Source organism: Tachypleus tridentatus, chromosome 13 (assembly GCF_004210375.1).
Source record: "Tachypleus tridentatus isolate NWPU-2018 chromosome 13, ASM421037v1, whole genome shotgun sequence".
NCBI classification, from domain to species: Eukaryota; Metazoa; Arthropoda; class Merostomata; order Xiphosura; family Limulidae; genus Tachypleus; species Tachypleus tridentatus.
In genome coordinates this window covers 69,098,119-69,125,357 of record NC_134837.1, presented here as the reverse complement: position 1 = coordinate 69,125,357, position 27,239 = coordinate 69,098,119, and the positions used below count along the sequence as shown (strand labels likewise).

Genomic DNA, 27,239 nt, shown 5'->3' with positions numbered 1-27,239 from the left:
TAACAAGTCATTGTATTATATTTTGGAGTGACATCAAGTCATTGTATTATAACTTCGAGTGGCAACAAGTCACTGTATTTTAGCTTCAAGTGACATCAAGTCATTGTATTATAACTTCGAGTGGCAACAAGTCATTTTATTCTAGCTTCGAATGACATCAAGTCATTGTATTTTAATTTCGAGTGACAACAAGTCATTGTATTTTAATTTCGAGAGATAACAATTCATTGTATTATAACTTCGAGTGACAATAAGTAACTGTATTATAATTTCGAGTGACATCAAGTCATTGTATATTAATTTCGAGTGACAACAAGTCATTGTATTATAACTTCGAGTGACAATAAGTCATTGTATTTTAATTGCGAGTGACAACAAGTTACTGTATTATAAATTCGAGTGACATCAAGTCATTGTATAATAACATCGAGAGGCAACAAATCACTGTATTTTAACTTCGAGTGACATCAAGTCATTGTATTTTAATTTCGAGTAGCAACAAGTCATTGTATTATAACTTCGAGTGATAATAAGTAACTGTATTATAATTTCGAGTGACATCAAGTCATTGTATTATAACTTCGAGAGGCAACAAGTCACTGTATTCTAGCTTCGAGTAACATCAAGTCATTGTTTAAAAACTTCGAGTGGCAACAAGTCATTGTATTATAACTTCGAGTGACAACAAGTCATTGTATGTCAATTGCGAGTGACAACAAATCACTGTATTATAATTTCGAGTGACAACAAGCCAATGTATTATAACTTCGAGTGGCAACAAGTAACTGCATTCTAGCTTCGAGTGACATCAAGTCATTGTATTTTAATTTCGAGTAGCAACAAGTCATTGTATTATAACTTCGAGTGACAATAAGTCATTGTATTTTAATTGCGAGTGATAACAAGTCACTGTGTTATAATTTCGAGTGACATCACGTCATTGTATTATAACTTCAAGAGGTAACAAGTCATTGTATTCTAGCTTCGAGTGACATCAAGTCATTGTATTATAACTTCGAGTGGCAACAAGTTATTGTATTCTAGCTTCGAGTGACATCAAGTCATTGTATTTTAATTTCGAGTAGCAATAAGTCATTGTATTATAACTTCGAGTGGCAACAAGTCATTGTTTTCTAGCTTCGAGTGACATCAAGTCATTGTATTTTAATTTCGAGTGACAACAAGTCATTGTAGTTTAATTACGAGTGGCAACAAGTCATTGTATTTTAATTGCGAGTAACTACAAGACACTGTATTCTATCTTCGACTGACATCTAGTTATTGAATTGTAACTTCGAGTGGCAACAAGTCTTTGTATTCAAGCTTCGAGTGACATCAAGTCATTGAATTTTAATTTCGAGTGACATCAAGCCATTGTATTATAACTTCGAGCGGCAACAAGTCCTTGTATTTTAATTGCGAGTGACAATAAGTAACTGTATTGTAATGTCGAGTGACATCAAGTCATTGTATTATAACTTTAAGAGGTAACAAGTCACTGTATTCTAGCTTCGAGTGAGATCAAGTCATTGTATTATAACTTCGATTGGCAACAAATTATTGTATTCTAGCTTCGAGTGACATCAAGTCATTGTATTTTAATTTCGAGTGACAACAAGTCATTGTAGTTTAACTTCGAGTGGCAACAAGTCATTGTATTATTACTTCGAGTGACAACAAGTCATTGTCTTTTAATTGCGAGTAACTACAAGACACTGTATTCTAGCTTCGACTGACATCAAGTCATTGAATTGTAACTTCGAGAGGCAACAAGTCTTTGTATTCAAGCTTCGAGTGACATCAAGTCATTGAATTTTAATTTCGAGTAGCAACAAGTCATTGTATTTTAATTTCGAGTGACATCAAGCCATTGTATTATAACTTCGAGTGGCAACAAGTCATTGTATTTTAATTGCGAGTGACAATAAGTAACTCTATTTTAATGTCGAGTGACATCAAGTCATTATATTATAACTTCCAGAGGCAAAAAGTCATTGTATTTTAATTTCGAGTGACAACAAGTCACTCTATTCTAGCTTCGAGTAACATCAAGTCATTGTATTTTAATTTCGAGTAGAAACAAGTCATTGTATTTTAACTTCGAGTGACAACAAGTCATTGTATTATAACTTCGAGTGACTATAAGTCATTGTATTTTAATTGCGAGTGCCAACAAGTCACTGTATTATAATTTCAAATGACATGACGTCATTGTATTATAACTTCAAGAGGTAACAAGTCACTGTATTCTAGCTTCGAGTGACATCAAGTCATTGTATTATAACTTCGAGTGACATCAAGTCATTGTATTTTAATTTGGAGTGACAACAAGTCGTATTTTAATTTCGAGTAGCAATAAGTCTTTGTATTATAACTTCGAGAGGCAACAAGTCACTGTATTCTAGCTTCGAGTGACATCAAGTCTTTGTATTTTAATTTCGAATAACAAGATGTCATTGTATTATAACTTCGAGTGACAAGTCATTGTATTTTAATTGCGAGTGACAACAAGTGACTGTATTATAATTTCGAGAGACATCAACTCATTGTATTATAACTTCGAGAGGCAACAAGTCACTGTATTCTAGCTTTGAGTGACATCAAGTGATTGTATTATAACTTCGAGAGGCAACAAGTCACTGTATTCTAGCTTCGAGTGACATCAAATCATTGTATTTTAATTTCGAGTGACAACAAGTCATTGTATTATAACCTCGAGTAACAACAAGTCATTGTATTTCATTTGCGAGGGACAACAAGTCACTGTATTATAATTTCGAGTGACAACAAGCCATTGTATTATAACTTCCAGTGAAAATAAGTCATTGTATTTTAATTGCGAGTGACAATAAGTAACTGTATTATAATGTCGAGTGACATCAAGTCATTGTATTATAACTTCGAGTGACAACAGGTCATTGTATTTTACTTGCGAGGGATAACATGTTATTGTATTATAACTTCGAGTGAGAACAAGTCATTGTATTTTAATTGCGAGTAACAATAAGTCATTGTATTATAACTTCGAGTGACATCAAGTCATTGTATTATATATCGAGGGGCAACAAGTCACTGTATTCTAGCTTCGAGTGATATCATGTCATTGTATTATAACTTCGATTGGCAACAAGTCATTGTATTCTAGCTTCGAGTGACATCAAGTCATTGTATTATAACTTCGAGTGGCAACAAGTTATTGTATTATAACTTCGAGAGGCAACAAGTCACTGTATTCTAGCTTCGAGTGACATCAAGTGATTGTATTATAACTTCGAGTGGCAATAAGTCATTGTATTCTTGCTTCGAGTGACATCAAGTCATTGTATTTTAATTTCGAGTGACATCAAGTGATTGTATTATAACTTCAAGTGACAACAAGCCATTGTATTATAACTTCCTGTGAAAAGAAGTCATTGTATTTTAATTGCGAGTGACAATAAGTAACTGTATTATAATGTCGAGTGACATCAAGTCATTGTATTATAATTTCGAGTGACAACAGATCATTGTATTTTACTTGCGAGGGATAACATGTTATTGTATTATAACTTCGAGTGAGATTAACTCATTGTATTTTAATTGCGAGTGACAACAAGTCACTGTATTATAGATTTCGAGTGACATCAAGTCATTGTATTATTACTTCGAGGGGCAACAAGTCATTGTATTCTAGCTTCGAGTGACATCAAGTCATTGTATTTTAATTTCGAGTGACAACAAGTCATTGTATTATAACTTCGAGTGATAACAAGTCATTGTATTTTAATCGCGAGTGACAACAAGGCACTGTATTATAATTTCGAGTGACAACAAGTCATTGTATTTTAATTTCGAGTAACGACAAGTCATTGTATTATAACTTCGAATGACAACAAGCCATTGTATCTTAATTTCGAGTGCCAACACATCACTGTATTCTAGCTTGGAGTGACATTAAGTCATTGTATTATAACTTCGAGTGAGAACAAGTCATTGTATTTTACTTGCGAGGGATAACATGTTATTGTATTATAACTTCGAGTGAGAACAAGTCATTGTATTTTAATTGCGAGTAACAACAAGTCAATGTATTATACCTTCGAGTGAGAACTAGTCATTGTATTTTAATTGCGAGTGACAACACGTAACTGTATTATAATTTCGAGTGGCAACAAGTCATTATATTCTAGCTTCGAGTGACATCAAGTCATTGTATTATAACTTCGAGTGACAACAGGTCATTGTATTTTACTTGCGAGGGATAACATGTTATTGTATTATAACTTCGAGTGAGAACAAGTCATTGTATTTTAATTGCGAGTGACAATAAGTAACTGTATTATAATGTCGAGTGACATCAAGTCATTGTATTATAACTTCGAAAGGCAAGAAGTCACTGTATTCTAGCTTCGAGTGACATCAAGTCATTGTATTATAACTTCGAGTGGTAACAAGTCACTGTATTCTAGCTTCATGTGACATCAAGTCATTGTATTTTAATTTCGAGTGAGAACACGTCATTGTATTTTAATTTGGAGTGACAACAAGTCATTGTATTTTAATTGCGAGTGACAACAAGTCACTGTATTATAATTTCGAGTGACATCAAGTCATTGTATTATAACTTCAAGAGGTAACAAGTCATTGTATTCTAGCTTCGAGTGACATCAAGTCATTGTATTATAACTTCGAGTGGCAACAAGTTATTGTATTATAACTTCGAGAGGCAACAAGTCACTGTATTCTAGCTTCGAGTGACATCAAGTGATTGTATTATAACTTCGAGTGGCAATAAGTCATTGTATTCTTGCTTCGAGTGACATCAAGTCATTGTATTTTAATTTCGAGTGACATCAAGTCATTGTATTATAACTTCGAGTGACAACAAGTCATTGTATTATAACTTCGAGTGACAATAAGTCATTGTATTTTAATTGCGAGTGACAATAAGTAACTGTATTGTAATGTCGAGTGACATCAAGTCATTGTATTATAACTTCAAGAGGTAACAAGTCACTGTATTCTAGCTTCGAGTGACATCAAGTCATTGTATTATAACTTTGAGTGGCAACAAGTCATTGTATTCTAGCTTCGAGTGACATCAAGTCATTGTATTTTAATTTCGAGTGACAACAAGTCATTGTATTTTAATTGCGAGTGACAATAAGTAACTGTATTATAATGTCGAGTGACATCAAGTCATTGTATTATAACTTCGAGTGACATCAAGTCATTGTATTTTAATTTCGAGTGACAACAAGTCATTGTATTATAACTTCGAGTGACAACAAGTCATTGTATTTTAATCGCGAGTGACAACAAGGCACTGTATTATAATTTCGAGTGACAACAAGTCATTGTATTTTAATTTCGAGTAACGACAAGTTATTGTATTATAACTTCGAATGACATTAAGCCATTGTATCTTAATTTCGAGTTCCAACACATCACTGTATTCTAGCTTGGAGTGACATTAAGTCATTGTATTATAACTTCGAGTGAGAACAAGTCATTGTATTTTACTTGCGAGGGATAACATGTTATTGTATTATAACTTCGAGTGAGAACAAGTCATTGTATTTTAATTGCGAGTAACAACAAGTCAATGTATTATACCTTCGAGTGAGAACTAGTCATTGTATTTTAATTGCGAGTGACAACACGTAACTGTATTATAATTTCGAGTGGCAACAAGTCATTATATTCTAGCTTCGAGTGACATCAAGTGATTGTATTATAACTTCGAGAGGCAACAAGTCACTGTATTCTAGCTTCGAGTGACATCAAATCATTGTATTTTAATTTCGAGTGACAACAAGTCCTTGTATTATAACCTCGAGTAACAACAAGTCATTGTATTTCATTTGCGAGGGACAACAAGTCACTGTATTATAATTTCGAGTGACAACAAGTCATTGTATTTTAATTTCGAGTAACGACAAGTCATTGTATTATAACTTCGAATGACAACAAGCCATTGTATCTTAATTTCGAGTGCCAACACATCACTGTATTCTAGCTTGGAGTGACATTAAGTCATTGTATTATAACTTCGAGTGAGAACAAGTCATTGTATTTTACTTGCGAGGGATAACATGTTATTGTATTATAACTTCGAGTGAGAACAAGTCATTGTATTTTAATTGCGAGTAACAACAAGTCAATGTATTATACCTTCGAGTGAGAACTAGTCATTGTATTTTAATTGCGAGTGACAACACGTAATTGTAGTATAATTTCGAGTGGCAACAAGTCATTATATTCTAGCTTCGAGTGACATCAAGTCATTGTATTATAACTTCGAGTGACAACAGGTCATTGTATTTTACTTGCGAGGGATAACATGTTATTGTATTATAACTTCGAGTGAGAACAAGTCATTGTATTTTAATTGCGAGTGACAACAAGCCATTGTGTTATAACTTCGAGTGACAACAAGTCATTGTATTTTAATTGCGAGTGACAAGTCACTGTATTATATTTTCGAGTGACATCAAGTCATTGTATTATAACTTCGAGTGGCAACAAGTCATTTTATTCTAGCTTCAAGTGATATCAAGTCATTGTATTTTAATTTCGAGTGAGAACACGTCATTGTATTTTAATTTGGAGTGACAACAAGTCATTGTGTTATAACTTCGAATGGTAACAAGTCATTGTATTTTAATTGCGAGGGACAATAAGTAACTGTATTATAATGTCGAGTGACATCAAGTCATTGTATTATAACTTCGAAAGGCAAGAAGTCACTGTATTCTAGCTTCGAGTGACATCAAGTCATTGTATTATAACTTCGAGTGACATCAAGTCATTGTATTTTAATTTGGAGTGACAGCAAGTCGTATTTTAATTTCGAGTAGCAATAAGTCTTTGTATTATAACTTCGAGAGGCAACAAGTCACTGTATTCTAGCTTCGAGTGACATCAAGTCTTTGTATTTTAATTTCGAATAGCAAGATGTCATTGTATTATAACTTCGAGTGACAAGTCATTGTATTTTAATTGCGAGTGACAACAAGTGACTGTATTATAATTTCGAGAGACATCAACTCATTGTATTATAACTTCGAGAGGCAACAAGTCACTGTATTCTAGCTTTGAGTGACATCAAGTGATTGTATTATAACTTCGAGAGGCAACAAGTCACTGTATTCTAGCTTCGAGTGACATCAAATCATTGTATTTTAATTTCGAGTGACAACAAGTCATTGTATTATAACCTCGAGTAACAACAAGTCATTGTATTTCATTTGCGAGGGACAACAAGTCACTGTATTATAATTTCGAGTGACAACAAGCCATTGTATTATAACTTCCAGTGAAAATAAGTCATTGTATTTTAATTGCGAGTGACAATAAGTAACTGTATTATAATGTCGAGTGACATCAAGTCATTGTATTATAACTTCGAGTGACAACAGGTCATTGTATTTTACTTGCGAGGGATAACATGTTATTGTATTATAACTTCGAGTGAGAACAAGTCATTGTATTTTAATTGCGAGTAACAACAAGTCATTGTATTATAACTTCGAGTGACATCAAGTCATTGTATTATATTTCGAGGGGCAACAAGTCACTGTATTCTAGCTTCGAGTGATATCATGTCATTGTATTATAACTTCGATTGGCAACAAGTCATTGTATTCTGGCTTCGAGTGACATCAAGTCATTGTATTTTAATTTCGAATGACAAAAAGTCGTTGTATTTTAATTGCGAGTGACAATAAGTAACTGTATTATAATGGCGAGTGACATCAAATCATTCTATTATGATTTCGAGAGGCAACAAGTAACTGCATTCTAGCTTCGAGTGACATCAAGTCATTCTATTTTAATTTCGAGTAGCAACAAGTCATTGTATTATAACTTCGAGTGACAATAAGTCATTGTATTTTAATTGCGAGTGACAACAAGTCACTGTGTTATAATTTCGAGTGACATCACGTCATTGTATTATAACTTCAAAAGGTAACAAGTCATTGTATTCTAGCTTCGAGTGACATCAAGTCATTGTATTATAACTTCGAGTGGCAACAAGTTATTGTATTATAACTTCGAGAGGCAACAAGTCACTGTATTCTAGCTTCGAGTGACATCAAGTGATTGTATTATAACTTCGAGTGGCAATAAGTCATTGTATTCTAGCTTCGAGTGACATCAAGTCATTGTATTTTAATTTCGAGTGACATCAAGTGATTGTATTATAACTTCGAGTGACAACAAGCCATTGTATTATAACTTCCTGTGAAAATAAGTCATTGTATTTTAATTGCGAGTGACAATAAGTAACTGTATTATAATGTCGAGTGACATCAAGTCATTGTATTATAACTTCGAGTGACATCAAGTCATTGTATTATAACTTCGAGTGACAACAAGTCATTGTATTTTACTTGCGAGGGATAACATGTCATTGTATTATAACTTCGAGTGAGAACAAGTCATTGTATTTTAATTGCGAGTGACAACAAGTCATTGTATTATAACTTCGAGTGACAACAAGTCATTGTATTTTTCGAATTGCGAGTGACAAGTCACTGTATTATATTTTCGAGTGACATCAAGTCATTGTATTATAACTTCGAGTGGCAACAAGTCATTGTATTCTAGCTTCGAGTGATATCAAGTCATTGTATTTTAATTTCGAGTGAGAACAAGTCATTGTATTTTAATTTGGAGTGACAACAAGTCATTGTATTATAACTTCGAGTGGTAACAAGTCATTGTATTTTAATTGCGAGTGACAACAAGTAACTGTATTATAATGTCGAGTGACATCAAGTCATTGTATTATAACTTCGAAAGGCAACAAGTCACTGTATTCTAGCTTCGAGTGACATCAAGTCATTGTATTATAACTTCGAGTGGTAAACAAGTCATTGTATTCTAGCTTCAGTGACATCAAGTCATTGTATTTTAATTTCGAGTGAGAACAAGTCATTGTATTTTAATTTGGAGTGACAACAAGTCATTGTATTTTAATTTCGAGTGACAACAAGTCACTGTATTATAATTTCGAGTGACATCAAGTCATTGTATTATAACTTCAAGAGGTAACAAGTCATTGTATTCTAGCTTCGAGTGACATCAAGTCATTGTATTATAACTTCGAGTGGCAACAAGTCATTGTAGTTATTGTATTATAACTTCGAGAGGCAACAAGTCATTGTATTCTAGCTTCGAGTGACATCAAGTCATTGTATTATAACTTCGAGTGGCAACAAGTCATTGTATTCTAGCTTCGAGTGACATCAAGTCATTGTATTTTAATTTCGAGTGACATCAAGTGATTGTATTATAACTTCGAGTGACAACAAGTCATTGTATTATAACTTCGAGTGACAACAAGTCATTGTATTTTAATTGCGAGTGACAATAAGTCACTGTATTATAATGTCGAGTGACATCAAGTCATTGTATTATAACTTCAAGAGGTAACAAGTCACTGTATTCTAGCTTCGAGTGACATCAAGTCATTGTATTATAACTTTGAGTGGCAACAAGTCATTGTATTTTAATTTCGAGTGACATCAAGTCATTGTATTATAACTTCGAGTGACATCAAGTCATTGTATTTTAATTTCGAGTGACAACAAGTCATTGTATTATAACTTCGAGTGACAACAAGTCATTGTATTTTAATCGCGAGTGACAACAAGTCACTGTATTATAATTTCGAGTGACAACAAGTCATTGTATTTTAATTTCGAGTAACGACAAGTCATTGTATTATAACTTCGAATGACAACAAGCCATTGTATCTTAATTTCGAGTGCCAACACATCACTGTATTCTAGCTTGGAGTGACATTAAGTCATTGTATTATAACTTCGAGTGAGAACAAGTCATTGTATTTTACTTGCGAGGGATAACATGTTATTGTATTATAACTTCGAGTGAGAACAAGTCATTGTATTTTAATTGCGAGTAACAACAAGTCAATGTATTATACCTTCGAGTGAGAACTAGTCATTGTATTTTAATTGCGAGTGACAACACGTAACTGTATTATAATTTCGAGTGGCAACAAGTCATTATATTCTAGTTTCGAGTGACATCAAGTCATTGTATTATAACTTCGAGTGACAACAGGTCATTGTATTTTACTTGCGAGGGATAACATGTTATTGTATTATAACTTCGAGTGAGAACAAGTCATTGTATTTTAATTGCGAGTGACAACAAGTCATTGTATTATAACTTCGAGTGACAACAAGTCATTGTATTTTAATTGCGAGTGACAAGTCACTGTATTATATTTTCGAGTGACATCAAGTCATTGTATTATAACTTCGAGTGGCAACAAGTCATTGTATTATATTTCGAGGGGCAACAAGTCACTGTATTCTAGCTTCGAGTGATATCATGTCATTGTATTATAACTTCGATTGGCAACAAGTCATTGTATTCTGGCTTCGAGTGACATCAAGTCATTGTATTTTAATTTCGAATGACAAAAAGTCGTTGTATTTTAATTGCGAGTGACAATAAGTAACTGTATTATAATGGCGAGTGACATCAAATCATTCTATTATGATTTCGAGAGGCAACAAGTAACTGCATTCTAGCTTCGAGTGACATCAAGTCATTCTATTTTAATTTCGAGTAGCAACAAGTCATTGTATTATAACTTCGAGTGACAATAAGTCATTGTATTTTAATTGCGAGTGACAACAAGTCACTGTGTTATAATTTCGAGTGACATCACGTCATTGTATTATAACTTCAAAAGGTAACAAGTCATTGTATTCTAGCTTCGAGTGACATCAAGTCATTGTATTATAACTTCGAGTGGCAACATGTTATTGTATTATAACTTCGAGAGGCAACAAGTCACTGTATTCTAGCTTCGAGTGACATCAAGTGATTGTATTATAACTTCGAGTGGCAATAAGTCATTGTATTCTAGCTTCGAGTGACATCAAGTCATTGTATTTTAATTTCGAGTGACATCAAGTGATTGTATTATAACTTCGAGTGACAACAAGCCATTGTATTATAACTTCCTGTGAAAATAAGTCATTGTATTTTAATTGCGAGTGACAATAAGTAACTGTATTATAATGTCGAGTGACATCAAGTCATTATATTCTAGCTTCGAGTGACATCAAGTCATTGTATTATAACTTCGAGTGACAACAGGTCATTGTATTTTACTTGCGAGGGATAACATGTTATTGTATTATAACTTCGAGTGAGAACAAGTCATTGTATTTTAATTGCGAGTGACAACAAGCCATTGTGTTATAACTTCGAGTGACAACAAGTCATTGTATTTTAATTGCGAGTGACAAGTCACTGTATTATATTTTCGAGTGACATCAAGTCATTGTATTATAACTTCGAGTGGCAACAAGTCATTTTATTCTAGCTTCAAGTGATATCAAGTCATTGTATTTTAATTTCGAGTGAGAACACGTAATTGTATTTTAATTTGGAGTGACAACAAGTCATTGTGTTATAACTTCGAATGGTAACAAGTCATTGTATTTTAATTGCGAGTGACAATAAGTAACTGTATTATAATGTCGAGTGACATCAAGTCATTGTATTATAACTTCGAAAGGCAAGAAGTCACTGTATTCTAGCTTCGAGTGACATCAAGTCATTGTAGTATAACTTCGAGTGGTAACATGTCACTGTATTCTAGCTTCATGTGACATCAAGTCATTGTATTTTAATTTCGAGTGAGAACACGTCATTGTATTTTAATTTGGAGTGACAACAAGTCATTGTATTTTAATTGCGAGTGACAACAAGTCACTGTGTTATAATTTCGAGTGACATCACGTCATTGTATTATAACTTCAAGAGGTAACAAGTCATTGTATTCTAGCTTCGAGTGACATCAAGTCATTGTATTATAACTTCGAGTGGCAACAAGTTATTGTATTATAACTTCGAGAGGCAACAAGTCACTGTATTCTAGCTTCGAGTGACATCAAGTGATTGTATTATAACTTCGAGTGGCAATAAGTCATTGTATTCTAGCTTCGAGTGACATCAAGTCATTGTATTTTAATTTCGAGTGACATCAAGTGATTGTATTATAACTTCGAGTGACAACAAGCCATTGTATTATAACTTCGAGTGACAATAAGTCATTGTATTTTAATTGCGAGTGACAATAAGTAACTGTATTGTAATGTCGAGTGACATCAAGTCATTGTATTATAACTTCAAGAGGTAACAAGTCACTGTATTCTAGCTTCGAGTGACATCAAGTCATTGTATTATAACTTTGAGTGGCAACAAGTCATTGTATTCTAGCTTCGAGTTACATCAAGTCATTGTATTTTAATTTCGAGTGACAACAAGTCATTGTATTTTAATTGCGAGTGACAATAAGTAACTGTATTATAATGTCGAGTGACATCAAGTCATTGTATTATAACTTCGAGTGACATCAAGTCATTGTATTTTAATTTCGAGTGACAACAAGTCATTGTATTATAACTTCGAGTGACAACAAGTCATTGTATTTTAATCGCGAGTGACAACAAGGCACTGTATTATAATTTCGAGTGACAACAAGTCATTGTATTTTAATTTCGAGTAACGACAAGTCATTGTATTATAACTTCGAATGACAACAAGCCATTGTATCTTAATTTCGAGTGCCAACACATCACTGTATTCTAGCTTGGAGTGACATTAAGTCATTGTATTATAACTTCGAGTGAGAACAAGTCATTGTATTTTACTTGCGAGGGATAACATGTTATTGTATTATAACTTCGAGTGAGAACAAGTCATTGTATTTTAATTGCGAGTAACAACAAGTCAATGTATTATACCTTCGAGTGAGAACTAGTCATTGTATTTTAATTGCGAGTGACAACACGTAACTGTATTATAATTTCGAGTGGCAACAAGTCATTATATTCTAGTTTCGAGTGACATCAAGTCATTGTATTATAACTTCGAGTGACAACAGGTCATTGTATTTTACTTGCGAGGGATAACATGTTATTGTATTATAACTTCGAGTGAGAACAAGTCATTGTATTTTAATTGCGAGTGACAACAAGCCATTGTGTTATAACTTCGAGTGACAACAAGTCATTGTATTTTAATTGCGAGTGACAAGTCACTGTATTATATTTTCGAGTGACATCAAGTCATTGTATTATAACTTCGAGTGGCAACAAGTCATTTTATTCTAGCTTCAAGTGATATCAAGTCATTGTATTTTAATTTCGAGTGAGAACACGTAATTGTATTTTAATTTCGAGTGACAACAAGTCATTGTGTTATAACTTCGAATGGTAACAAGTCATTGTATTTTAATTGCGAGTGACAATAAGTAACTGTATTATAATGTCGAGTGACATCAAGTCATTGTATTATAACTTCGAAAGGCAAGAAGTCACTGTATTCTAGCTTCGAGTGACATCAAGTCATTGTAGTATAACTTCGAGTGGTAACATGTCACTGTATTCTAGCTTCATGTGACATCAAGTCATTGTATTTTAATTTCGAGTGAGAACACGTCATTGTATTTTAATTTGGAGTGACAACAAGTCATTGTATTATAACTTCGAATGGTAACAAGTCATTGTATTTTAATTGCGAGTGACAATAAGTAACTGTATTATAATGTCGAGTGACATCAAGTCATTGTATTATAACTTCGAGAGGCAAGAAGTCACTGTATTCTAGCTTCGAATGACATCAAGTCATTGTAGTATAACTTCGAGTGGCAACAAGTCACTGTATTCTAGCTTCATGTGACATCAAGTCATTGTATTTTAATTTCGAGTGAGAACACGTCATTGTATTTTACTTTGGAGTGACAACAAGTCATTGTGTTATAACTTCGAATGGTAACAAGTCATTGTATTTTAATTGCGAGTGACAACAAGTCACTGTATTATATTTTCGAGTGACATCAAGTCATTGTGTTATAACTTCGAGTGACAATAAGTCATTGTATTTTAATTGCGAGTGACAACAAGTCACTGTATTATATTTTGGAGTGACATCAAGTCATTGTAGTATAACTTCGAGTGGCAACAAGTCACTGTATTTTAGCTTCAAGTGACATCAAGTCATTGTATTATAACTTCATGTGGCAACAAGTCATTTTATTCTAGCTTCAAGTGATATCAAGTCATTGTATTTTAATTTCGAGTGAGAACACGTCATTGTATTTTAATTTCGAGTGACAACAAGTCATTGTGTTATAACTTCGAATGGTAACATGTCATTGTATGTTAATTGCGAGTGACAATAAGTAACTGTATTATAATGTCGAGTGACATCAAGTCATTGTATTATAACTTCGAGGGATAACATGGTATTATAACAACATCAAGTCAAGTCACAACAAGTGTATTCTAGCTTCGAGTGACATGACAACAACAACAAGTCACTGTATTTTAATTTCGAGTGACAACAAGTTACTGTATTATATTTTCGAGTGACATCAAGTCATTGTATTATAACTTCGAGTGACAATAAGTCATTGTAACACCAAAATGTTGAATACTCATACTTGGATTAAGCTGTATTAAAACCAACTAATCCATTACACGATTTGACAGCTTAATGGTTGATATATCTTTTATAAATCTGAAGAATAAAGACGATATTTAAAAAAACAACTGTTGTCAGCAACGAAATTGTGAAGGTGAATGATATTCGGGTCTTGAATTTAATTGTAGGAGACATGTATTTTCCTCCCGCCTCGATTTCTGTGATTGTACATAAAATCTGATTGATGATCGCGTGTGTGTATGTATTTTCAACAGGATGTATACAACATGTCTCACAGGTGGTCAATATTGTCTTCAGATGGCAAATTCACGTTATACCTAAATATAACTCTACAGGTGTTGAACGCAGTTATCTTTCTGTAAATAAAGTTAAAAATAGTGGTGTATATGTATATATATTGAGGTTACATTGTGTATTCGATAGGAGTAAATTATCATAGTTGTCCAGTTTTGCCATTAGTGCCAGTATACAGTTTGCTTGTTGTTAGCACATAAACACAAAGACGCACATTGGGTTTTCTGTGATATATCCACTACGAATATCAAAACCCGGTTTTTAGTGTCTGTTAAAACTTTTAACTTCTAATAACATCAGTTAGAACTCATGGCTTGTAACAATATCAGTTATCATAATGCATTTATAATAAATCAGAGAAATATCTCTCGTAGTTCCACCTGAATACCAAAATACTAAATATTCATATTCAATTTCAATTTCTCACGGATTCTCACCTGTTTGAAGACACTAGTCAAAGTTCCAGAGTCCAGCAGATCAACCATATGAAAGCTTATTGGGCGATTGGTCAGTTTGTGAACACGTTCTAAGCTGGGAGGAAGAGATCCTTTTCGTTCTGAAAATCGTTCGTATAACAAACAAATCTCATTTAATCTGTTACAACTTGTCTCCCTCTTCTATATACATTTGCCCTTATTTGAAAATTTTATAAAAAATGCTTATGCTACACATAGTTTGTAGATTAATCCTTTAGAGAAGTTGCTTAGAAAAATAAAAACACAAAAACATTGTTTTGTAATAATTAAGAATGCAATCCTGTGAGAAAAGAAGTGTAGGTGAGACCGTGGAAAGTGTTGGCACGATAAGTTCTGAACGTAAAAAAAGGCATTAAATATAGAACTTAAAAGAATTCGAGCTTTCGAGGTCACGTAGACGTTGTTGACCAGTTTTCCTGTCAGAAGACAACGTGAGAATGTAGAGAACGCATGAATATTTCGAAGAAAACTAGTTTTTCTAATCAATAGTTTGCTCCACTGACTGTGTATTTTTACTAATTACACCGTCCTTTAAATTTTGCCACAAGTTATGGACGCCAAATTCTGGAAGTTGTTGGGAAATGAATTACAGTAGATCATATTTATCATCCCTTTTCATCCCAATCTGTTAGTTTCTAGATTGTTTTCTATTGATCTTTTAACTAAATTCTGGAATTGAACTTGCTAAGTTCATGGTTAGAGTAATCCAGGAAAGTCCTTCAGTTATAAATGGTACAGTAGTAATGGTAATAGGTGTAGTCAAAATATTTCATATTTTGTTGTCGATAGTTCTCAGGTTAAAATTCTTGAGCCAATGTAGAAAGAGGTGTAGCTGGTTTAGGCTAATAATTTAATATTCCATATGTGTTATTTTGAGACTGCTGCTACTTTCTAACTCGATTATTTATTTCTTTGCTTCTTCTAGTTTGTCATTACAATTTTTCTTTACTTCAGTCTTGTTGTTGTAATCTTTCTACACATTTCCAGTAGTTTCGTCATGCTAGCCTTAAATGATTTATAGTTTTGATATACATTATTATTACTTTCTGACCTTTTTCAAAATTATTTAATCTCTTAACTCTCGATTTAAAAAAAAAATCAGTTTTTTTCTAATTGATCCTTTTTTAATTGTTTCGTTATTTCTAGCAAAGTTTTGATCCTTTCTCAAGATCTGATTATCATGTTGAAGTCGAGCCAAATCATATTCTACCAAAATAATACATTTCTGATACCAGTGTTGTAATATTGCTCAATTATATAACACCAAAATAATCCATTTCTGATAGCAGTGTTGTAACATTGCTCTGTTATATTATATCAAAATAATTCATTTCTGATACCAGTGTTGTAACATTGCTCTATTATATTACACCAAAATAATCCATTTCTGATAGCAGTGTTGTAACATTGCTCTATTATATTACACCAAAATAATCCATTTCTGTTACCAGTGTTATAACATTGCTCTGTTATATTACACCAAAATAATCCAGAAATGTCACCCATACTGGATTATACATTCCCTGGGACTTAGCACATGAAACAAAACAAAAACTAACATATTAAGGGACCAAATAAACATAAAACTCACCCGATAAAAGTAACGGTGAAATCAACAAAATAAAACAGTACTTCATGAACATCAACAAATTTCCTCAAAAAACCGTGGAAAAACTTTACGCACATACCTAGAACAACAGTAAATCCCGAGATACAAGCAACTATAATACCTTATACTGTTGCATACCATATGTTCCCGTTATTAGCGAAACAAATAACCAACACTTGAAAGAAAAAAATTTATAACAAAACACAACATTCCAATAAACACTAAATTTATTTAAAAAACAGGTACAAAATTAAAGTCCATACTACGTAAAAACTACACTGATAAACACAACACCAACATAATTTATAAAACACAATGCAACAACTGTCACGACTTCTATATTGTAGAAACAAGCAGAAAAATGGAAACTAGATTCAAAGAACATAAAAAAAACACTTTCACACGTTTTTGAACACTACAAGTCAAATAAACACAACATAACCATAGAAAACACCCAGATACTAAGTAGGAACACAAATATAAACAAACGCAAAAAATTAAAGAAGACTTACTTATACAACAACTAAAACCAAAATTAAACCAATATAAATAAACACCTTAAAACCTATACTAATTAATAACCTAACATCCAACTGCAACGTCCCCTACAATCCCGTATCCATTTATACTCTCGTCCCTAAAACGTGTCTGGCAACGGTCAGTTGCAAACTCTGTTTTTGTTAAGCTAAAGATAACCTAAAAAACTTTAAACGTTGTTCTGTACTTTATTTTAATTAAAGTGTTAATACGCATATCAGCCGTATTAAGATATATTTTTATGTTGTAAGACTGTTCTTTCAATGAGTAGGTTCTTTTAAATTATCCAGTGAAAATAATTGGCGGTCCAGTTCACGTTACTTTATTTCTTCCCTAACATTTGTTAAAGGTGATTTATACTGTCACTTATTCACAGTTGTACTTTTAGGCCTAAGCCCACCAGTAAAGTTTTCACTGTAATTTACTCGCTGATAATACCATGACTAAAAGTACAGGTTATTTGTGGACTAAGAGTTTGCAATGTTATAACACGGGATCGTTTAATTTGGAAATGTGTGAAGCTACGGTTTTATTAGCCCTTTTATGATATTACTGACAGAATAACATCAATTGTTTTAAACGTACCTGTTTTTTGTGAAGTTATGAAACTGTCAATCGCAACAATGTCGTATTCGGACTGGAGAAGCTCCAGCACCACGTGACATCCTATATATCCAGCCGCTCCAGTCACCAGGACTGTTATAGTGTTGGAAGTCATCTTTAGAAAAAAGAATGTGAAACAGTGAGTAGATTGAAAACTTTTTCCTGCTATCGATTTACTTATCTCGTTTATTTTTTAATTTTTCTTTACTATTGCGAACATCTAACTTAACCTCAACTGTTTCTTTTATTCTCATTCTTCTATCTGACTTTTACAACCGTGTTTTAATAATTTTCTTTCTGTGTTGTGGTAAAGCCACATCGGGCTATTTGCTGTAATCACGGGGGTATTCGAACCCCTGATTTTAGAGTTGTAAATCCGAAGACTTACCACTGTCCTAGCGCAGGAATATTTGAATTGAATAAACTTTCTTTTACAATAGTATTGGATAAAAAAGAATTGTAACTAAATTAATTATCTCGTTTAAAACATTTTAAAGTCAAGATTACAACTGCGAGATAACGTTCAATTGTATAACAAGCCAAACCAGTTTTTCTTTGACAAAAGTTAAGAAACTTAAAGTTCTAGATATTGAACTTAGAAGAACAACTTATAGTCTTTCTAATTATACTGAAGTTAGTCATAAAATCTGATCAGAATCTGAATTTTGTAGTTATAAAGGAGTATTAAATAATGTTTGTGTTGGAGTACGACTATTTGATCTGATATAATGAATTGTGGGTGAAATATACAAAAACTGTGTCGTATTCCACTTATAGACAAAATCTGAATATTATAAACTTAATTTCAAATAATTAGTTCATTTAAGAATTTCTTTTTTTTTTATGCTCTACTAGTGAAAACAGAGCTTTTTATTAATACAAACACGAGTTTTAGAGCTCTAAATATTAAATACCTACCGTTAAGAAATGTAAAAATATGTCTAACATATCCTTTTCTACAAATCGCTGCTTCAGGAATTTCCTAGTTCCAGCATGGCTAGTTGGTTAAAGTACTCGATTGGTAATCACGTCACACCAAACATGCTCGCCCCTCTCAGCCGTGGGGGCTATATAATGCTACGATCAATCACAATATTCGTTGGTAGCCCAAGAGTTGGCGGTGGATGGTGATGACTAGCTGCCTTCCCTCTAGTCTTACACCGCAAAATTAAGGGCGGATAGCGCAAATAGCCCGAGTGTAGCTTTGCGCGAAATTGAAAAACAGACAAACAAACAATCAATAATTTCTACTATCTTGCGGCCATGGTGTTAACTTGATGAACTAAATTATTAGGTAGTTGGAAAGACTTAACAAATTATCAACAATATTTAATCATCTCATCTATAGGCAACGTAATGAACTTCTTAAAGAATCGTAAGTCAAATTATCCATTAAAAATAATTCAGAAACTTACTAAAGCCATGTTTGAAATTTCACCATTTAAATAAACACAAGACAGAGAATAACATGTGGAAGGTTATTATCATAAAATAGATAATGTGAAGGGTAAAATAAATTATTTCGAAGAAAGCTATTCGAACTTCACACAGTGATGTACAAATGAAATTCACATAAAGAAAACAAAAAATACTAATCGAATCTGAAGATGTTTCAAGTCTATAGACGCACCTACACGTACAGTATTAAACGTGCCTAAACAGTGACCACTAATAAAACCAGAAAAAATATTGTCCTAAGTAATGGACTAACCGAAATACACACAAACACACGATATATACTGGTCAAAAAAAAATTAAAGGAACAAGTACCCATTTCAGTATATTTTTGTCATAACTAAATTTATGTGTGAGAAACATATCCGTTCGTCTACAAGTGTATTTTTTAGGCTTGCGAGTGAAGGTTGAAGCAGCTTAAACGAAACTCACCTCACTCAAGGAGAATACAACTCAAGGTACCCTATATAAGGCTGTTACGTGAAACTATGCATTCCTTATTAATTCTCGAAACAAACACCAACATGGATCTTATATGGCTAGTTTTGTCAGTGTGTACATTCATCTTGTGTACGCAAGCAGTCAGGCGAGGTGGCCAGGGCAGTCCAGATGCTGGAGGATGTCCAGACTCAAAGGAGGGTGACACAGCGCGTCAATGTGTTACCAAGCGTCATCAATCGACCTTGGCGACGCTACCAGGAGACGAACTCTTACGGCAGGAGATCAGGTCAAGACCGTCATCACTGCACAACAGCCGGAGAGGAAGCGCTACATCGTGACTACCGCTCTGCGGGACTGTTAGCTATGGCTCGGTCACTGTGAAATGACCTTCAGTATTCCACTGGAACCCTTATGACGATCCAAACAGTTCGTAATCGTCTGCACGAACCCTGCCTTAGGGCCAGACGGCCTGCAAGAGGCTCATTCTGACAGCGCGACAACTGGACTGGGAACTTTGTCAGTGGGCCACTGTGCTGGGAACAGACGAGAGCAGATTCACTGTACAAAGTCGACAGGGATACTTTGAACGCACAATGATATAGATACGTAATTCTGGAACCCATTGTGAGGCCTTTTGCCGGTGCTGTCGGCGATGGGTTCATTTTCATGCAGGTTAACGTTCGAGCCCACGTCGCCAAACTGTGTATGGACTTCCTTGACTAGGAAGGAATAGCGACTTTTGAGTGGCCCCCAGGGCTCCAGATTTAAATCTGATTTAACATTGTTGGGATATGTTGTCGAGGCGTGTTAGTGAACGTCAGCACCCTCCTCAGAATGTACAGGAACTCCGACAAGCCCTCGTAGATAAGTGGGCTGCCATACCTCAAGATAACATCGATAGACTGATTCGAAGTGTGCCAAATCGGTGTCAGGAGTGTGTCACAGTCTGTGGAGGCCACACCAGATATTGAATGTTTCAAACACTTATTGAATAAACGCATGTAAACCGTTTAAAGTATTGTTTTATATGGGATATTAGTTTTGGTGATGTTGGTCATTTAAAAAAAAATTATTTCTCCATATTTTACACTTCATCACACATTAAAATATGGATACAGATGGAACCTAAACAAATAAAAATATCACATTTGGAACACAGAGATAAATTATATAAGAAAACGTACTTATTCCTTTAATTTTTGAGTTTAAAAATTGAGCAGTTTAGCTATAAACAAAAAGACAGACTACAAGAAAAACACATAAGAAGAATTCAGAATCAATAAAAGTGAGCAGTTGAAAAAAAACTATGAAAATATCACTTTAACACAAAATCTGTCTTCATAACCTTCCGCAACATCAAATATGTACATGCAAATGAAACACCTTTTTATTGGAGACTACAAAACGTTAGCAGGTTAAGCATGGGGCATAAAATAATTAGTATAGAGATAATAATTTAAAAGTAGTAAATAATTCATAGTTAAACTTATATGATCGTATATACTAGTAATAATGCCCGTACTAAATGTATAGTACGTGTTGTTAATTTATCTGTGATCCCATTTACATACGAAGCCCTTAATTTTATAATGTTCCACTTGTATTGTAGCCCAAGAGCTGGCGGTGGGTGGTGATGACTAGTTTCTTTGCGCAAAATTCAAAGCAAACCAAACCAGTCCATTTCTAGTCTTCGATGTTAAATAAGTCAACCTGTCTTAAGTGTTACTATCCTCTATAAATCTAATCTATGTTAATATCATTTACCACAAATGTTTCTAAAAGAAAGGTAAATCATATATAGCTTTATTTAAGCAAAAATAGAAAATCAGATTTTTTCTCAATCAAGCAGTTAAAAAGTGACGATATTCAAGGTTTTTAAGGAAAATTAAACTTAAAACATTTCACTATCGGCTACTTCTCTAACACTGGAACAAATACGTATTTCCTGTTGTACGTGAAAGAGATACAGTTGTTACAGAAGTTGAACTTTTCCATTTGTTTTCTGTAAACGTACCGTCGACCAGTGGCATATATTTTAACTGCCGTTTATAAACAGTGTTGTTAGGCTTAATAAAAGACATAAAAATGTTTTTTATTATTTATACACGTCGATATTACTTTAACTGAAAATAGCAGAATATTTTAGTTGCTAGTTGTTCAAAAATATTAAGGAAAAACGATACTTACTGTCTGTTGATATCCTGGAATGTTCTATAATGTTAAAAGATGAAGCCTCTTGGTCTTCACTTCTTAATGAATGTGACAAGTTAACAGATTGTGCACTGCTTTATGCTACTTTTATTTCAATGATATTGGAGAAACAATAAGTTGAGGAAAAGCTATATTTTCTATATGATATCATCTTAACAGATGGTATGCCTTCATTTAATATTTCCATAAGCTGTGCTCATTAAATGGCTGAACTCTAAATGTCCGGGGTCGCACAGTTACTTCTCAGGTTTCAATACATGTGGTGGGAACAGCACGTTATCACAAAGTTTGGTTGGTGCTAAGTAACAAACAAATTACAAGCTGTCGCACGCGATTTCTAGTTCAATCATAGGATGACATTTTCTAAATTTACTGATTTTTATATCAGTCATCTATCACTTTCCATGGTCATTCATATATTGGATCTACTATATCGTGATTCTATTTGTGTCATAATAATTTTAAGAAATAGATACATCAAGGTTGTTTCCTAACACTCATCTGGAGTTTCAAACTCCACAATGGACTATCTGTGCTCTGCCCACCACCAGTATTAAAAACATGTTTCCAGCATTATAAGTCTAGACATACTGTTCAGCCAGTGGGGAGGAGGGTGTATCAATGTCCTTAACACTTAAAATGTTAGGTGACAGGTAGTTATTCAAAGGAGTACTGGCATGAAATTTGGACACCATCGTTCAATAGAGTTCATTTGTTTGGTTTTGAATTTCGTGCAAAGCTAAACTAGGGCTGTCTGTGCTGGCCATTCTTAATCTAGTAGTGTAAGACAAGAGGGAAGGCAGCTAGTCATCACCACCCATTGTCAACTCTTGGGTTATTCTTTTACAAACGAATAATGGGATTGACAGTAACATCCTATCTCCCCCATGGCTGAAATTGTGAGCATATTTGGTGTAACAAGGGTTTGAACCTGTGACCCTCAGATTACGAGTCGAGCGCCCTAACCACCTGGCCATGCCAGACCACCAGTTCTTTAATAGACTGTGTTCCCTGTTCTCTACATTCTTTCAATTTAGTATCATATTATAACCTTCCATATTTGATCCTTCATCTAGCTATATCTTGTAAGTTGTGATAATAGCTTAAAGACAAAATGAGACAGTAATGAATTTTGATGTAGTAGATGATCTGCTCGTGACTAGACAATAAAGACCCTTTATCTAAATTACAGTAGTATATAGTAGTTGGGCTGATAAATCCAGCAGTATGCCAAAGTAAAAACCTGGAGTTTGGACTGAAACAGGATGTCTACCAAGAAATCGTTTACAAGTTGAAATTTTAATTTTTTGTATATTTTGGGGAAAGCAAATATCTAAATCTGTTGACAGTCGTGAATTAAAAGCAACTTTTACAAAGAATCTGTTGTTGTGTTGGTAGGTCGAGAAAACATTTCTCTTTAACCTTTGTTTCTTCTCGTTATACTACTCGATGTTTTTGCAGAGTTACAGCACACACCGAGCTTAAAGTGAAATATATATTCCTGACAAATATTGATTGGCTACTTATGAGTTAAGCTCGTATTTATGCTGTTAAAAAGTAAATTAAATATGGCAGTGTTTATTTATTTGTGTGAATATCGCGCAAAGGTATTCGAGAGCTACGTGCACTAGCCGTCCCTAATTTAGCAGTGTAACACTAGAGGGAAGGCAGATAATCATCATGACCCACTGCCAACTTTTGGAATAATCTTTTACCAACGAACAGTAGAGTTGACTGTCACATTATAACGCCCACACAGAACTAATACAACTAGAAATGTATACAGACTATCATTGTCCTCTATTACTCCTTCTTCAAGCATCTCTCTTACTTACTCATTTATTTCAACCTTGTGCTCCTCTGGCACTCTATAAAGGCTCTGTACTATAGGCTTATACCACATGTTTCGGAAGTATTAGTTTTTCTTCATTTACAATTAATACCTTTTTAGGTACTGTGTCTCTCTCAGACATTTTACTAATACAAGCAGCTATATAAACTCCTGTTTCTTCTAACTCAATAGGTTCAGTCAATTGTTCTTCATTGTATTTAAATTCCCCTACTTTAGCTCCAACAATAAATTGACTTCTCACAGGTACTTCAATTATTTTAACTAGTCTCACAGGCTAGTGTTTTTCAAACACTCCTGCTGGGATGCTCTGTTCCTTATGTTATTCGTAAGTGTAGGGTCATCTGAGAAGTTTGAATTATTGTTTCCCTGTTTTAAAGCTCTATTTTCTATCTTAATTCTGTCTTACTCTGTTACCACGTACTCTACTCTTTACCTTAGTATTACTGTCACAACTATCACTCCTGCTAGGGTTAGAACTACATACGTTCTTATTCACCGAATTTCTATTCTAACACCCCCTGTTCTTACCTTTCCAACGTTTCTAATGCTTTAGAAAATTAGTGCTTTTGTAATTTGATGGCTGATTCTTAGCCTTGCTAATATTAGCATTAGGCATCTGACTGTTAGCTTCAGTCAGTGGGAAGGTATTATTTGTCTCAAGTTTTGCACATAAGTTTAGAGGTTCTAGCCCTTCAGAATGTAAGATTTCCGTTTCTATGCGTAGCTTACCTGATGTAACGGATATTTCAGTGTCATAAACCCTCAATGAATCCTATCCGATAACATCATCTGTTTCCAGACCTGTCTGCTTTCAGATGTAAAATGATTGTTCTCTCTATAAATCTTTTATTCTCATTAGAACACTATATTTACATAGGATGTTATAGAAGTTAAAATACACTTAGACATTTTCTTCCAAACACTATTCAACAATGTCAGATTTTTATACACAAACTTTCCATTTAACAAGGAAGATCAGTCATCTTTGTCTACCGATAACTGACATTCTGTACCTTCTATTTATACTAGAACTACTGGTGACACTTATTAACATTATAGACATTCAGTCTTTTACTCCATGCCGACTGGAACTACCTCTAATTGCGGTCCATAATACTGGAAAGGATTATGTTAGAGATAGAGCTATGAATACTTCTAGGGAACATTCCTCTGAAACTTCCAACCTTTTGGGCTTTTCTGTTTTCAGCCTGCTATGGACGTCTGCAATGTTGAACTATAGTGTGTGATACCACAACTAGAACATGATATGCATTCATTTCTCTCCTTGTCACGCTCATTTTGCTTACCTCGCCAGTTTACTTTTCCAGTTCTACCCTTGCTTACTACACTTACTAAAGAGTGTTGAGACTTGTATATCTGTTTTTCACAAGTAGCTACCTTGATTAAATCTAGCAATGTTGCATCAAGTGTCTTTGCTTCACTTACATTGCTAGAAACTGCATTACTGAGCAAACTTCACTCATAACCAGATTTTAATGTGTCTTGAATAAATATTTTATTTTGGTGCATGTAAGCTCTTTGTAATATATTTCCCAATTCTCTCAATTTATACTTAAACACTCGGATTGACTCTTCCACTGCTGAGATAAATTACGTATTTGTGTCAACTTCATTTAAAGCATATATACAGTTCTTGACACCCAAGTTAATCCTACCATGAAATATAGGTATTGTGCCCAGTAAGTGCATAGCACCATGTAAACCTAGTTGTGTGGGTTGATCTGCCAAAGCTTCAATATTAATATCAGCCTTTCTATCAATTCTAGGGCGTGCACAACTCTTCACCAGCAGTGGCCATACTCACTTATATAGCCTTATATTATATTTATACTACTTACAGTACCTTAGGCTACCTTTTCTACTGTAACTTCTTTCTTTACTCTAACCAACCTGTTATTAGTTACCCTAAAACTCCTGTTAGCTCCAAGATGTGATAGACAAGCTGGGTAGGCTAGTAATTGCAGTTTCTACTAATTCATCCAGTCACACTTTTATTTGTATTAATTGAGGAATGCAGTGGCGAATGGAGCACACAAGCTCTAACTCTAGGAATTTACAGTTAAAATAAGGAATCTGACTCTAAGACTGAGTTTCACACAATAAAACAATTTAATATGCTTTCAGAATATTATATGTTACAATCAATTTAAAACTTTGAATATTTTGATTAAACTAACAAAACTCAGTACAACTAGCAAAATTTTCCATAACATTACTAAATGTATCAACTCAACTATATATAGGTATTGTATTATTTTAACTGTGTTATGTGATGCTAGGAATAGCGGCAATAAGTTACTTACAGAGAGCTTAGGCGAGAAACATTTGGTAGATTCATCATCAAAGTATTCACGGCTCTTCTTTCAGCTTCACAGATTCAGCTGGCGATAGTTGCGACTAGATGGGAACTCACTTCTGAGCTTCAAACACGAGTTTTTATACAAACTCGTTCTGGTATTCTTACAATCTTCCAAATAGTGTACACAACTACCGGCAAGTAGATTTGACACTTAACTGGTTATTTTTCCTTGATCGTTTCACAATTCTCAAAACCAGAAGCAAAACCACTTACAGATAAAACTGGTAAATTGACAGTCTTTTTTAATTTTATCCATACACACAATTTTGAAATGGATACTACATCAAAGTCTCGACTTACTTCTTTTTTGGCAGTTTTATGCATGATAATGTAAAGCTTCACTGTTGCTTCCCCAGTGCAACGGCGCTAGTTTGTAGAGAACAATCCAAGTCTCGTCTCTCTAATAAGGCCTTCATAGCTCTTCTTGTGCCTTAATAGCGTCGCTTGTACTTAGCATAAACAGGAAAGTTTTTCAACATGTCTATTTTCTTAGGCAATGGCCGTTATATAATAATTTTTATACTTTTGTGAATATACATTACATTTCTTCTTACTGCATATATTTGCTCAGTACTTGAGGCATTTGAAATTCTTAAAATACCACAAATTGCTTCAATATTATTCAACAATTTCTGTTAAAATATGAAGTAGATAATGTAAAAAGAATAAACATTAACATTAAGAGCACCATGAAAGTACGGGTTGCAGATTCTGAAAGTTTAATGACTCCCAACTTGTGCTTGAATTGAACAATTTTATTTTTTGATAGCTCTGTATGGCCAGGTTGGATAAGGCGTTCGGCTCGTTATCCTAGGGTTGCGGGTTCGAATCCCCGTCGCACCAAACATGTTCGCCCTTTCAGCCATGGGTACGTTATAATGTGATGGTCAATCCCACTAT

At 33.9% G+C, this 27,239-nt stretch overlaps 1 protein-coding gene across 3 annotated transcripts in view; it reads right to left on the bottom strand.

The window, feature by feature from the left end:
* LOC143238634 (UDP-glucose 4-epimerase-like) overlaps positions 1-22,318 on the bottom strand; it is a 53,265-nt gene extending 30,947 nt beyond the window's left edge. The window contains exons 1-3 of one of the 3 annotated variants that reach the window (XM_076479037.1): positions 22,084-22,318; positions 17,983-18,115; positions 15,213-15,331 (exon numbers count right to left, since the gene is read on the bottom strand). In XM_076479037.1, the coding sequence (XP_076335152.1) occupies positions 15,213-15,331; positions 17,983-18,115 (252 nt within the window). In that variant the 5' untranslated portion in view covers positions 22,084-22,318. Of the gene's footprint in view, positions 1-15,212; positions 15,332-17,982; positions 18,116-18,918; positions 19,070-19,887; positions 20,352-22,083 lie in introns of those variants that run through there. The other 2 variants (XM_076479038.1, XM_076479036.1) reach the window with 2 other exon arrangements.
* Positions 22,319-27,239: the final 4,921 nt, after the last annotated feature.